The sequence below is a fragment of the Neolamprologus multifasciatus genome, chromosome 3, assembly GCF_963576455.1.
Source record: "Neolamprologus multifasciatus chromosome 3, fNeoMul1.2, whole genome shotgun sequence".
In the NCBI taxonomy this organism is placed as follows: Eukaryota; Metazoa; Chordata; class Actinopteri; order Cichliformes; family Cichlidae; genus Neolamprologus; species Neolamprologus multifasciatus.
The window spans coordinates 46,332,674-46,346,740 of record NC_140441.1 but is presented as its reverse complement, the minus strand read 5'-3'; the positions used below and the strand labels follow the sequence as shown (position 1 = coordinate 46,346,740).

Here is a 14,067-nt window from a genome sequence, read left to right as displayed (position 1 = left end):
ATTTTTTTAAAGATGGCATTGCACTCCAAGAACACATTTCAATAACAGTGATCTCCATTTCAACACCTGGTATATTGTAAGACACTGGTGGTTTACAAATAAACGTATACTGTTCATATTTACATTCAACTTTTAAAAAGTTTGCTGTTTTTAAACTTGATATCAGCAGCTCATCGGGAATGAGATGAAATACTTTCACTGCGACCAAAAACAAACAAAAAAAGATAATTACAATTTACAGGTTAGTCAATTCAACAAGTTAAAAGTGTCAAAATTCAGATTAATACTAAAGATATCATTTTGTTGTACAAAAGAGCACATTTCATTTATTTACCAACATCAATTAAAAAGTGTAGACAGAAAAGCACGAATAAAAATAAGACTTTGTCAGGATCAAAAGACTATATCGAAACAGAGCAAATAATAGATGTTAATGAGCTTTTGGTCCCTTTTACACTGCAGAGTTAAGAGTTTTGACGTCTCACTCGCCAGATGGATATTTTACACAGGACTGCTGGTAGGCTTCTTACTATCTCACTATTATGCAGAAAGGACTGTCTCTACTGTATCTGTGGGAGAAATGATGTAAAGTACAAGTAGGATTCTCAAGTTAATAAATGACCATAATGGAAACATAACGCAATAGAGTCCGGTGCTAAAACTATTGTTTTTAATAAAAAACCCTTTTTTGAAATGTGCATGACCCTCCTCATCATTTAGCCTGTACAGACACTGATCTGAGTTCAGTGCTTGCAGCTTGAAGGATGATCTAAGAGCACTTTCCAGAGAGACGGGGATTCCAGTAACACTCGTGAAACCTTTCCACGTGGATCACAATCATTTCCACAAACAGACAAAACCAAACCTGGATGCCATATTTCCCCCTCATGCTTCTACCTTTGAGGTTTTGACCTTATGGACGTCTTTAGTGGGTCAAAGTTTCCCTTACACACCTAAAAACACAGAACATTAAAAAAGTCCCAGTATTTATAGAGACTAACACTTCACAGTGATCGACCAGTCCGACCAACAGCAGCAGGGAATGCCTCAGATGTTGTGGAGAACTTTGTGGAGTAACCCTAATAATGTTTAAGTCATAACCACTCCTCCCAGCTGCTCACACGTGGACGTGATGTCACAGTGACGTTAGATCCTGTACCTCCAGCAGCATGGCGTCCTGCTCCGTCCTCAGCTGGTCTCGGACCTGGAGGCGACCCACCAGCTCTGAGCTCAGATCTAACACGGATGAAAAGTTAACCATTAAAATTCACTCTTCAATGCATCAGAGAAAACTGCGCTTTTATTTTTAAATGACGTGACTAAGGTTATGTAGTACCTTGTATAGCCTGGCTGAGAGATGCACAGAGAGCATTCAGCTCCTTGATAGTGAAACCCTGCAGATCGCTGTGCTCCAAATGTCTCCTCTGGATTACAGGATCACTCCGCGCTGTGGTCTGAGAGCAGAGTTTGGCCGTTTACACGTCTTTTAATGAAACAATTCATGATTAACAGCTAAACAAAGAAAAACAAAAATATCACTGCACATATTCACGACCCCCCCCCCCACACACACACACACACAGACAAACAACATTTCAAAATCTGACAACAAGCAAATCAGTGTTGACCCTTGCACATAAGATTAACATCTGTATTTAATTATATTTTATTTATACGACGGTGTCAAATCATAATAACAGTTGCCTTAATGCACTTTATATTGTAAGGTGAAGACCCTACATTAGCACAGAGAAAAAGAGAAGTCGTCCTGTGAGCAAGCGCTTTGATGACAGTGGGAGTGAAAAACCTCCGTCACACACCCAGGCTCAGGGAGGGCGCCATCTGCTGGGAGGAGGAAGACAGGGCCGTTCCTTTCATTTTATTCCTCCTGATTAACCAGATTCCCATTTTTACCCAACATATGGGAAAATTGACCGGGCAAATCCGATTGAAGTGCTGCACTGTACTTGGGGCCATAAAATGAAAACTGTCGTCCAAAAACCCACAAATGTTGGAAGGTTTTCTTAGCAAAACACAGAGTGACCCTCTACTCTTTAGTCCATATGTGCCACATATCTGTATGTGGCCATGGGCCCACCCTCCGCTGGAGCCTCCACTGAAGTTCCACGCTGCATTTCTCTGTGGGATGTTGGGATGTTTGTACAAGAACCTGGTGTCACAGAGTCTCTTGGTTTTGTTGAGAACTTTCATGCTTACAGGATGTAAGGATTTGTTATCTATGATGTTTTAAAAGACAGAATTATTTCTTCCTCCTCCTCCTGTGGAAAATCAGTGCAAACTACTGGCTGAGACTCTCCTACAGCTGATGCTTACAGAAGCCAGGAAGAGCAGCCCCCACGTGCTCCACCAGCATGACACCCATCGACCTGAGGATGGCAGCAGATTTCTACTGCCCTCCCAGTCACAACCCTGTAGGGATGGGTATCCTTTAGGTTTTATCCGATACCGGTGCCAAACTGGTACTTTTGAAACGGTGCCGGTGCTTAAACGGTGCTCAAACCGGTGCTTAAAGAATGGAAAACACAAAATTGGTCCAAAAACCTCTCATGTTCAGCTGTTTTTTTGTAAAAAGATAACAATGTTAGTCTTTTCTGCAGCTATAGGGCATATATGGTATCATTCTTGGCTGGAAGCAGTGCTTTAACAATGGAAAAAACACAAATTTGTCCAAAAACCTCTCATGTTTAACTGTTTTCCACTTTTTCTTTGGTCATTTTAGCCTTTTTGGCCAGGGTGAAGGGAGTATCTGCCATCAAACAAGAAGACAGCCGCATGTAACTACGACGGTGTTTGCTAGTTCACCTTACATGCATTAATGTAATAACGTGGTTAGCCTACTCAACGTAAATTACACACGAACAACATTAAGCTACTCACGCAGAGAAGAACGGCTGCTGCTGCATCATCATCCTCATCATTTCTGCTACACTGGCAGGGCTAGGGGCCAGGACTCTCCTCTTCGGGTTTTTGGGGGATGTTGCTAACTCCGGGTCGATAACAGGCACCACACCCACAGTAGATGTGCACGGTGTGAGGTCTCGCAGCAAGCTATCAAATACGGCGCATTTCTCAGCTAAAAAAAAAAACGCTATGCGTCGCCAGGTGTTTCATCAGATTTGAGGTGTTACCTCCTTTGACAGTATCACAGTATCAGCTTAAAGCACTTGTTGCAGGCTGCTGAGTTTGCATATTTTGCTGTGAAGTACAGCCAGACTTTGACCGCTTCGCCTTGGACATTTTTAATCTGTAGCTCTGCTCTAAAAGAACGTACGTACCTGGACCCGCCTACTATCCCCGGAAACGTAAAATGATTGGCTAGAATCTAAAGTGTATCACAGCTCAGGAAAAAAAAGCACAGAAATGTGCGCTGCTTTTCGGTCTGGTTACTACTGTTTATGTCAGAACCGGTACCATCATGGCACCGGACACCGGTACCCATCCCTACAACCCTGTCAGCTTTGTCAGGCCAGACGTTGCTAATACTGCTCAAGCTAGTAGAACCAAGCAGTTTTAGTCCATGATTGTGGATTGTGGTATGTGGAGCTCAACATCATCAGAAAAAGTTGTAAAATTAAAAAGAGAAGAAAACTTAGAATTGATAGAGTCATCAATAAAGCTCCTGCTCCTGATACAGACTTGGGGAAAAGACACTGAGCTGCAACATGCAGTTTAGTGTTGAGGCCCACGGGGGCAGGTGTAGAGGGACCTGGAACAGAGTCCCGACTTTGGGGTAAGCTGCACAGCAAATCCTACCATGATGAGCCGTGGCTTTCCACGCTTTCACATGACTGCCCAAGGTGGCAAACACAAAGATCCACTTCCTGTCTCCAAGTCTGACGAAGCAGCACAAGAAACCCGGCTCTCTTCCCGCACTTCCACCGATGAGGCCTCCAAATCAAAAACGAGATGAGCGGCAAGAGGGGAAGTAGCACCCGGAAGTATACCGGGAGCTGCGCTCCAGCACCGTTGGAAAAACCACCTCAATACGTTGACTGAAAATTATCCATAGCCAATAATGCACGGCGGTCAAACCTCCGAAGGGAGATGATGCCGGAAAAAATTGTAGCAAAAACACTTGCACAACACGGAAACACACAAACACACGTGAGAGATAAAAGCATCCCAACCACAAACTCCATGCACTCACTCCTTAAAGCAGCTGTTGCTGTAATCTGGCATCATATCGATGTTTACACTCCCAGCATGCAGTGCAGGGAGCAGAGGACAGATTCCTATAACTGGAACTCACTTATATGATAACACAGTTTGTTCCACCTTTGAATATTTGACTCACCAAAGACTTGTGGTCGGTCCTTAGTCGGTCTCGCAGGTTCTTCAGAGTGTTCCTGAAGCCTCTCGACTTTTGTTTCTCTGGTTTGCTTGAAGGCTGAGGATCCTTGTGAATCTGAACACTTCCTCTCTTCAGCAGAAAACAGACGGGAAATCTGAGCACGCTTATGAAATGAGACGATGCAACAGCGCTGCTACTTCTTCAGCTACATATTAACTGATTTCTGCTGTGTTGTACATGAAGTGTTACCCATGAGCTGCCTTCTTTCTTTCTAACATCTCCTTTCTTCTTCTCCTCCTCCTCCTCCTCCTCCTCTTCACTTTCACTGTTGTTGATGAAGCAGAGCTGGAGATTCATTCGTGTCTGCAGGCTGAGGGTTAGACAACAGTCAGTGGACCATCATGAACACATCTGACATCACAGCTGAGGCGGTGCCGTGTCGCCCGGCAGGTTTCCATCAAAGCAAAGTCAGAACATTAGAAAATCAGGACATGTTAGTTTCAGTTATTAAACTGACACCTATTCACCAGAGGATGTCGCATAAAGACAGCTTAAAGAAGCACAATCGTGTGCTACAGTCAGGTTTATTTTCCTGCAGCACCAAAAAGATGGTTGCAGTACTTAGCATCTAGCTAGCAGCACAAAAGAGGAGCGAACATAAAAGGAGTAAGATTTTTTTTAAGTGTGGGGTGATTCCAAATGCAACATTTCTATCAGCTCAACAAAAATCATCAACACACAACCTGTGTGTGCAGTTTGTATGTTGATGAGCTGAGACAGAGAAGAAAAAGCTGACTTCACTCAGAGATGAAAAAGATAAAGACAGGACAGGAACAGCTGACTGCTCAGTGGGATTTGATAAACTGCACATTTAAGGCTTGTTCTCATGTTTTCAAACAATTTCCATAATTTCATTGTACATGTAGTGACAATAGAAGCTATTCTATTTTATTCTAGTCATTATTTGTTTCATGCTGCAAATCAAACTGAGGCTAACTTTTAAAGACTGCATGAAATCCTCTGCAGGTTAGTTTGCTGTAATGTGATGGACGTGTGTGTGATTGGTGCACAGTGGCCATCGAGTATAAAGGCAGCATGAACAGTGTGGAGGATGGAAGAGCAACTCATGAAACATCTGCTCACATCTGGCTGAAATGCATAAATCTGCAAAGAGCAGCAGGTCTGATCAGAAGCTGTACATTAAGAAAATCTGTTGGAGCTCACGTTAGACATTACTGTGAGCGGTGCTTCGTTTCCCCACACGAGCCATCAAAGCTCATTTTAGGGAGTTCCCCACTTTAACCTGCCCTGTACTCACTTTCCTGTTCAGAGGTAAAGTCTCCCTCTCCAATGTGACCAAACGAAAACAAAGCTTAACTTCCGTTGTTAATAAATTCCTTCATGTTTGTCAGATCGATCATGCTGTATGAGGAAAGCATGGTTGCAGCTCATACTGCATCAGAATCTCCACCCGAAAGATTTTGACTGTGCGTAAACTGGACCTTGCAACAGATGCGAGCAGACTGCAGCGACCACACGCTGAGAGAAAGTTCTGTTTGGTGAGTTGGGTTAAACACACGATCAACACAAATGACATAATGATGGACAAACACGGTGCGTTAACAGACATCCAGTAAGAAATAAGAGGCGCGCTTGTACCGAGAGGTCAACGCCAGCACGTGACTATTGCAGGCGTCGTCTCCGTCCTCCCAGCTCTCCGTTCTCTTCCCTCGCTCCTCTTTCCAGCTGACTGGGGCTCCTCCTTGCTCCAGAGAAAGGCCAGTCTGACAAGCACAGCAACCACATGTTAAAACCATTTTAACAAACATCGGTAAATATTACTGAACAGTCTGATCAGAGTGAATCGTCAGAGTCAGTGTGTACACAAACATCTTTCAGCAAGACAGAACAACATCTCTGACCTTTAACCTCTTCTCCTTCTTCTCTTCTTCCTGCTTCTCAAGCTCGGCAATACGCAGGCTCAGGGCCTCCCAGTGCATGATGGGAAGGCCTAGATTGTCCTCGCCGTAGCGTTCCTGCCAGACCAGCGCTGCCCCCACCAAGTCTTCATCGTCTTCCTCGACCTTGTCTTTGTCGTCGTCACACTTGCCATAATCATCTGCTTCGTTGCTCTCCTTCTCATCCCGGTGTTGTCTCAGTCGTTCCTTCTCTCCCTCCATCTGGACAGCAGGGAAGCACTGGGTGAAAATGCTCGCAGCTTTACATCAGACAGCTTCAATCACATCCTGGTGAATGAAATATTCATCTTCACTGGGATAAAGATTGTTTCATCCCAGTGAAACAATCTTTATTGTTTCAGATTGTTTGCCTCGTCCTGCCAGAGGTTTCTTCCTGTTAAAAGGCAGTTTTTCCTTCTTACTGTCACCAAATGCTTGTTCATAGATCATCATCTGATCGTTAGATCATGGGCTGTACAATGAGGCACTGAGGAAGGCCTATCATTAACACATTAACCTATAATTTGGATTCAGGAGACAGACACTATCTCTACTTTCAAGATTAGGCTTCAAACTTTCCTTTTTGCTAAAGCATATAGTTAGGGCTGGACCAGGTGACCCTGAATCCTCCCTTAGTTATGCTGCAATAGACGTAGGCTGCCGGGGGATTCCCATGATGCATTGAGTTTTTCCTTTCCAGTCACCTTTCTCACTCACTATGTATTAACAGACCTCTCTGTATTGAATCGTATCTGTTATTAACCTCTGTCTCTCTTCCACAGCATGTCTTTTATCCTGTCTTCCTTCTCTCACCCCAACCGGTCGCAGCAGATGGCCCCGCCCCTCCCTGAGCCTGGTTCTGCCGGAGGTTTCTTCCTGTTAAAAGGGAGTTTTTCCTTCCCACTGTCGCCAAAGTGCTGCTCATAGGGGGTCATATGATTGTTGGGTTTTTCTCTGTATCTATGAAGCGCCTTGAGGCGACTTTTGTTGTGATTTGGCGCTATATAAATAAAACTGAATTGAATTGAACACAGTCTGCAATCAACAGACAACTTCATGACAGGAAGTACAGAAGCTTTATAACGAGGTGGAACCCACTGGTTACACTGAAGGATGGGAAGCCTATTGAACGCCAGAACGTGCCCAGCTCTGGAAAAAATTATTGTAAGTGGACAGAGGAGGCGAAAATGAACATGCACCAGAATGTTGGGAGCACATTGGTTTAGCTCACAGACTGAGCAAACACAGCTACAAGGCTCAGTGCAGCAGCCTGAGGCTTTGCTGGGCGTCTTCTTCCATTCGCTCTCTCCTTCCTGTCACCTCTTCACTGTATTATGGAATAAACAACAGGAAAATGCAGTATTTGGTGCTATCTACGAGCTCTATTCCTTAAGCAGTATTTGACTGCAGAGGATTAAAGAAAAACTAATATTAAAATCATGTTCATTTGTCCATTTACTTTGGATCCTCTGCCGGGATTCCTACATTATTAGTGAAATACTTTTTTAAACCCTTTGAATTCAATCACACATTGATCGTTTGATTTCAGATCTACGGTGTTGTGAACAGAAACAAGTTTAAAATAAACGTGAATCGAGCTAATTGTATAGCAGGTACGAGCAGTTAAATATTCAAAAGTCGGGACTTTTTAAAAAAGGAAAACGTAAGCAACAGAAACAGGACGTTTTCTGATGAGCACCGAAACACTCAGTGTGCAGGTTTGTTCCGGAAAACAAGACAACATGTCACATGTGGGGAGAAGTTTGTTTAAATAAATAAATAAAATAGATTAAATAAACAGCAGTATCGTGAGGTAACGTACAGAAACCTCCCGCAGCAGGGCCCGACTCTGAATGTCCTCAGGTTTAACTGGAGGAACTTCCACAGCCTAGCTTGAAGTTTCGGCCCTTCCTCTGAAACTTTCCCCCCGCGTGGATTCAAAGTTTGGCGGAAACATCAGACCACTTCACCGTGTCAGGCCCACTGCGATTCTAACTCACCGCTTTTTCGAAATAAAGGCGGCTTTGCTGCTTTCACGGACGGAGAAGTTCTTCGGAGATTTGCCACATAGCTCAGCTCCGTCCTCGGCTCCTCCTAGTCATCTTTCCCCTTCCCTCTCTTTCCATTAGGAACTTTCTGCCTTTTCACCGAGAACTCCTCGTTGTGTCCACAGCTTCCTCCTCCTCGCTCTGCTCTCACTCAGCTCACGTTATTAACTTCTGGTTTATTTCATGCCATGTATCCACTTTCTCCCGGTCCAAACCCACGAACAAAGGAATCACTTGAGAAACTTTCCTGCAGAGGTCCACTTTGGAATTAGGGGTTTACTTCCTGTCGATGCCTTCAAAATAAGTGTGCACACAGCCAAAGGTGGGAGGAGGAGACAAAACTACAGCTGGCGCTGTGAGCGGGCGTTAAAACCACTCTGTTTCTTATTTCTCCATCTAAAATATCTTTGTAGAATCAAAGGAGCTTGCAAAGAAAAGCGTCTGGACTTCTTTAAGTTGCTTGAAGACGTTTCACCTCTCATTCGAGAAGCTTCTTCAGTTCTAAGGTCAAATGGTGGAGAGTCCCAGATTTAAACCCAGTGGGAGTTTCCCCCCAATGATCCTGAGCCAAGGTGTGAAACTGGGTGTGGGTCACATTCAGCCAGAGTTTCGGGTGAGTTCATTGTGAAACCTGGCCCCACCTTATCATGCGAATTCCTGAGGTCGGATGGCCCAGGATGTGAGTGGGCGTTAAGGCGTCTGGGAAGGGAACTCAAAACTGGATTATAGATGGCAGAGAGTTGGTGTCGTAAACCACCGCCTCTGTTCAAAGATGGTCGCTCACAGTGGACATAGATGCTTCTTTCACTCCTCTTTCAAACCATCTGTCCTCTCTGTCCAAAATGTGAACATTGGCATCCTCGAAAGAGTGACCTTTGACCTTTAGATGCAGCTGTGCGCTTGTGAAGTGGCTGTTTGGTCTCTCCAATGTAGAGGTCTGGGCATTCCTCGCTGCACTGTACAGCAAACACCACATTGTTAAGTCTGTGTTTTGGAGTTTTGTCTTTGTGATGAACCAGTTTCTGTCTGAGTGTGTTGCTGGGTCTGAAGTAAACTGGGATGTCATGCTTGGAGAAAACCCTCCTGAGTTTCTCTGATACACCGGCTACATAGGGGATGACAATGTTGTTGCATCTGTCCTTCTTATCCTCCCTCGCTAGTGTCTGATCTTCTCTTCTGTGCCTCTTTGCTGACTTTATGAACGCCCACCTCATAAAAAAGGTAAAAGAATCAAAACTAAACTCAGGCAAAGAGCTGTGAACTTGACAAAACAAACCCCAAAGAAAAACCAAAAAAACCATAACTGACCTAAACAGGAAATGTATATAACAGCTGATCAGACCACTATGACACAACATGGGGGTAACTAAACAAAGCAAAATAAACCACAAAATCAATGCAGTACAGTCCAGTTTGTTAATAAACTAAACACCAAACAAGAAATTATAAACCACTAAACCCTAAACTCAAATATTTAATTAAATACAAAAGCTTTATTTAATTAAAGAAAATGCACATTCTCCGCCTTCAGCAGGAAGTGGTGGTGCGATCCAATCAGCCCCCTAACTACTTTAAACCCTGGCCGCCACCTTCTGTCCGGCAACTCCCAGGGCTCATCACAGGTGAAGGAAACGAAGATTAGACAAAACCAAGAATAAGAAATGAATTGGTATAAATACATAGATAAACTAAATGTGCTTACAAATAGAACAAATGTGTTCAAACCAATCAATACACTTACTGCAAACTAAAGTGTGTTATTTAAATCAAAAATAACGAATGCATAAGAGTTACTGACTTTTAGAGTGTGGCCATGGTTTTGGCCATCACAGTAACACAGAGACACACAAGTCCATTCATGTCTTTGGACTGTAGGAGGAAGCCAGAGTGCTCCAGAGAAAACCCTCGCAAGATGGGGGAAAACATGCAAACTCCGTAGAAGGCCCCAGTCAGCTAATGGATTTGTACTCGGGACCCTCTTGATGCACGTTCAATCATCCAGGTAAGCAAATCCACAAAAGCTGATTCTGTTCATCTGGATGTTTTCAGTGGGAGAAACGTCTCAGGACCTTCTTGCTGTGATGGGACAGTGCCAAGCACCACAATCAGTTACTGCTAACATTTCGGTAAGCCTTGATTAATTCCATTGAATCGTAAGAATAGCTTCATCTGTGTGAAAACTAAACGTGGATCCTGTGTTTTGCAGGAAGGTGAATAATAGGCCATTTTATTATGGGCTCTGACAGTGGACTCATCTCTGTGCTAGTCCTCAGCACTGTTGACTTAGTATTTTATTACAGAGATTAGGCCATACCTACGAATTAAAGGCTGGTTGCTGCAGTGGTTTAAATCATATCTACCTGATGGAGACCAATTTGTTAATGGAAACACACTCCACAGCGTTCCAGTTCTGTTTACAGTATACACATTTCCCTCAGGCAATATGAAGGCATAGCATCCATGTTCATTACTGTGAAAGCTCCATACCACATAGCAGTTATTTAAACTGCATTAAGGTCTAAACCTGGATGAGCTCTAATTTTGTGCTTCTTTTGTGGGCCCTAAAAATCTTGCAAATATAATATCCAACCAGACGTCTGTTTTCAGCCGTCATGGTGGTCTAAGGAGCTTGGAAATAAAAGCGTCTGGACTTCTTTAAGGTCTTTGAAGACATTTCACCTCTCATCCAAGAAGCTTCTTCAGCTCTACGAGCAATTGGTGGAGAGTCCCAGATTTTAAGCCCTATGGGAGTGTCCCTAAGAGGGTCATGGACCCCCTGTTAATCTTCTGTTTGTTTTTCATTTCGTTCCCCTCCCTCAGCCTGGTTCTGCCAGATGATTCTTCATGTTACAATCGAGTTTTGCTTTTCTCCAAGTGCTTGCTCATAAGGGGTTGTTGGTGTTGTCTCTGGATCATTGTTGGCCTCACAATATGAAGCACATTGGATGGACTGCTGTTGTTATTTGGTGCTGTAAATTGAATTGAATCTGAGGATTAGGACAGTAAGTGATTATTGTATCTCAATGGCTAATAAGCCCGTGTGTTTTCAGTGTGTGGCAGCACACAGTGGCACACTGACCAATCACGGTTGAGGTTGTCACAGCTGAATGGTTTTAAGAGCTTTATGACATTACAGTAGAACTTTGGGATAAACTCACAGTGCATGGCCTCACCTGATGGGCTGCCTCGCGCCTTGGAAATGGTAAAATTGTTGTGAGAGGAACTCTTTGCTAATAATAGTAGATCCTCTTTATTCTTAATCAAAGATATAATCAAAGTATAAGTCTGATGAATATGTTAAATTGAGTAAATGACTGTTCGAATGCATTTGTGTGTGTAGACATGATCCAGCTTTGACGTTGGCAGATTAGTGTCTGCAGGAATGTGGAAAATATAAGAAATGTGTCACCAACTCATCACTATACATGATTTTGAATAAGAGTAACCATGTTAAATGTTTTCATTGTTGAACACAGAGTCATAATTTATATGTGATTTTTGCTCATTTTTAAATTATGCTTAATCATCCATCCATCTTCTTTGGCTTATCCGGGGCCGGGTCACAGGGGCAGCCGCCCAAGTAGAGAAGCCTAGACCTTCCTCTCCCCAGCCACCTCCTCGCTTGTCCAGGCCAGTGAGATATAATCTCTCCAGCGTGTCCTGACAATGGGAGAGAGCAGGGATATACATCAACTGGTAAATATAGAGTTTCGCTTTTACGCTCAGCTCTTTGTTCACCACAATAGACTGGTAGAGCATCCATACTGCAGCCGCATCACCAATCCGTCTGTCAATCTCCTGGTCCCTCCTCCCATTACTCGTGAATATGACCCTGAGATACTCAAACTGGGTTTTTGAGTTCTCGGAACAGTTTGATCACCCCTCTCAGAGTCTTTGTCTCTAAGGTGTAGCTCATTGTTCCTCACTTGTTGTCTCAATAAGTTACAGGAAACATCCATAAAATGGTTACTGATACTTAATTCTTACGGAGCAGTGTGAGCAATGCATCACCTGCTGCCTCTGTGCCAGAACTTGTATGGAGCACGCTTTATGATATCAGCAGCGAACAGATAAGGAGCAATAACAACACGTTTTTCCTCCTTTTGCTCCTCCTCCAGATGGTGGCTCCCAAGGCAGCTATTAATCAGATACAGTAGTAGTAGTAACAGTAGTTTTAGTGGCTTATTGACAACTAAAACTACTGTTAATCTATCTGAATATGACCTAAATTTACCATTTAGGTCATATTTGTAAATATTGTTTTTCTTATTCAGTCTTTTCTTCCCCTCCGTTACATATGAGCTGCTATTATCCTGCTATACTACAGCGTAGTATTTTATCACATGGAACCTTTAAAAAACGGCGGTAAGTTTCCTCATATTTGAGGCTGATTTATGTGAATTATTTTGGTTTATGAAAGTAAGACGCCAGGTTTGCTGCCCTCTGCTGGTGCTGCCGACATCAAAGAAACGGAAGAAAATTACTGGATTATTTTCAGTGCTCTAAGATTTCCTGCATCAGATTTCCCTGAACATTCCTGTTCGCTTTAAATCTGTGAGTGAATGAATAATTCAGGATGTATAGAAAAATTCTGCTGTTCATCACAAACTCAATCAAACAACACATTTGTTATTTGGTCTTATTTGGATGAATGTACTTTATTATTTAGAAAAGTCGACTCCTGTGTTTTTGTCACAACTTCACAGCATCTCATCTTTACAAACTGTCATTTTGACATTAATATTAATCCAGCAGACCCACCAAGGCAGTTAATCCACGTCCTGATTGTACACAGTGGAACTTCATTTTCCATATTTCCACTCCAAGAAAGCTTTGACGTTTTTGTTAGTGTCATTATTTGGTGTGTGCCAGTTTTAAACTTTATTAGTTCTCATTTGGTTCAGTCCCACACGGTTTAAAGTGATAATTCAAAACTAATTTCTTGTTTAAAGGATTATTGTTTGAAAACAGCATCACAGAAATGTTTACCTTATCCTGTGCTGCTCTATGATAAACCTGGTGGCTCAACTACTCACAAGGTGCAGAGTGAGGCTGGTTTTCATTAGGGGGACGCTGAGCGGTCAGTATTAAACTATATGTTCATATATTTCAGCAGATGACAGAGTAGCTGTGAAACGTTTGCACACACATCGTCAATCATTTGCAACAATGTGTTTGCATTAACACATTCATTATTAACTTTGTGTGAATGACTTCAAGACTGTGATGTCTTTATTGTCACAATAACTGATGGATGTTATTCTCAATTCTAGGCGACAGTACTATTCAAATACTGTTGGAGCAGCAAGGCTGGCTCAGTGTTTTGCATCACCTAAACCAGCGGTCCCCAACCCCCAGGCCTCGGACCGGTACCGGTGTTGTGCCAAAAAGTGATTGTCTGCCAAAAAGTGATTTCCGGTATTTGCCAAAAACTGATTGCTCGTATTTAAACTGCTATAAGTAACTTGTTGGGCTATAATATGTGAAACATATGTCAAATGCATCCCTCATGGATGACACAAAGTCATATTGAGCCACAAACAACATTCGTGTAACAAGGTAGAAGCCGCAATCAATTTTTGGCAGCGACTTTTATATAACCTTCATTTATGCACTTAAAAAAATCTCATTAACATAAAAAATGTATTTTGTCAGAGTAAGCTGGCCAAGAGGACAGCAGAAATGGCAGCAAATATTACAATAGTTCTGTTAAAATATTTTAAACGAGGATAAAGGACCGGATTGGTTA

General features: G+C 42.8%; 1 protein-coding gene across 1 annotated transcript; it reads right to left on the bottom strand.

Moving 5' to 3' along the window:
- Positions 1-53: 53 nt before the first annotated feature.
- On the bottom strand, positions 54-8,860 carry LOC146523667 (schwannomin-interacting protein 1). The gene is made up of 7 exons (XM_085150826.1): positions 8,271-8,860; positions 6,235-6,492; positions 5,972-6,096; positions 4,562-4,682; positions 4,316-4,441; positions 1,337-1,454; positions 54-1,236 (listed from the first exon to the last, which is right to left on the bottom strand). Exons 2-7 carry the CDS (start codon positions 6,490-6,492, stop codon positions 1,136-1,138), a joined length of 849 nt encoding a protein of 282 aa, XP_085006952.1. The 5' UTR covers positions 8,271-8,860; the 3' UTR covers positions 54-1,135.
- Positions 8,861-14,067: the final 5,207 nt, after the last annotated feature.

Bases quoted from the DNA above. Each gene is read 5' to 3' on its own strand.
- LOC146523667 (XM_085150826.1), bottom strand. From the start codon at position 6,492: ATGGAGGGAGAGAAGGAACGACTGAGACAACACCGGGATGAGAAGGAG. The intron at 4,442-4,561 runs GTAACACTTCAT...TTTCTGCTGAAG, and splicing joins AGAAAGAAGGCAGCTCATGG to AGAGGAAGTGTTCAGATTCA. The intron at 1,237-1,336 runs GTACTACATAAC...CATCCGTGTTAG, and splicing joins TCTCAGCCAGGCTATACAAG to ATCTGAGCTCAGAGCTGGTG.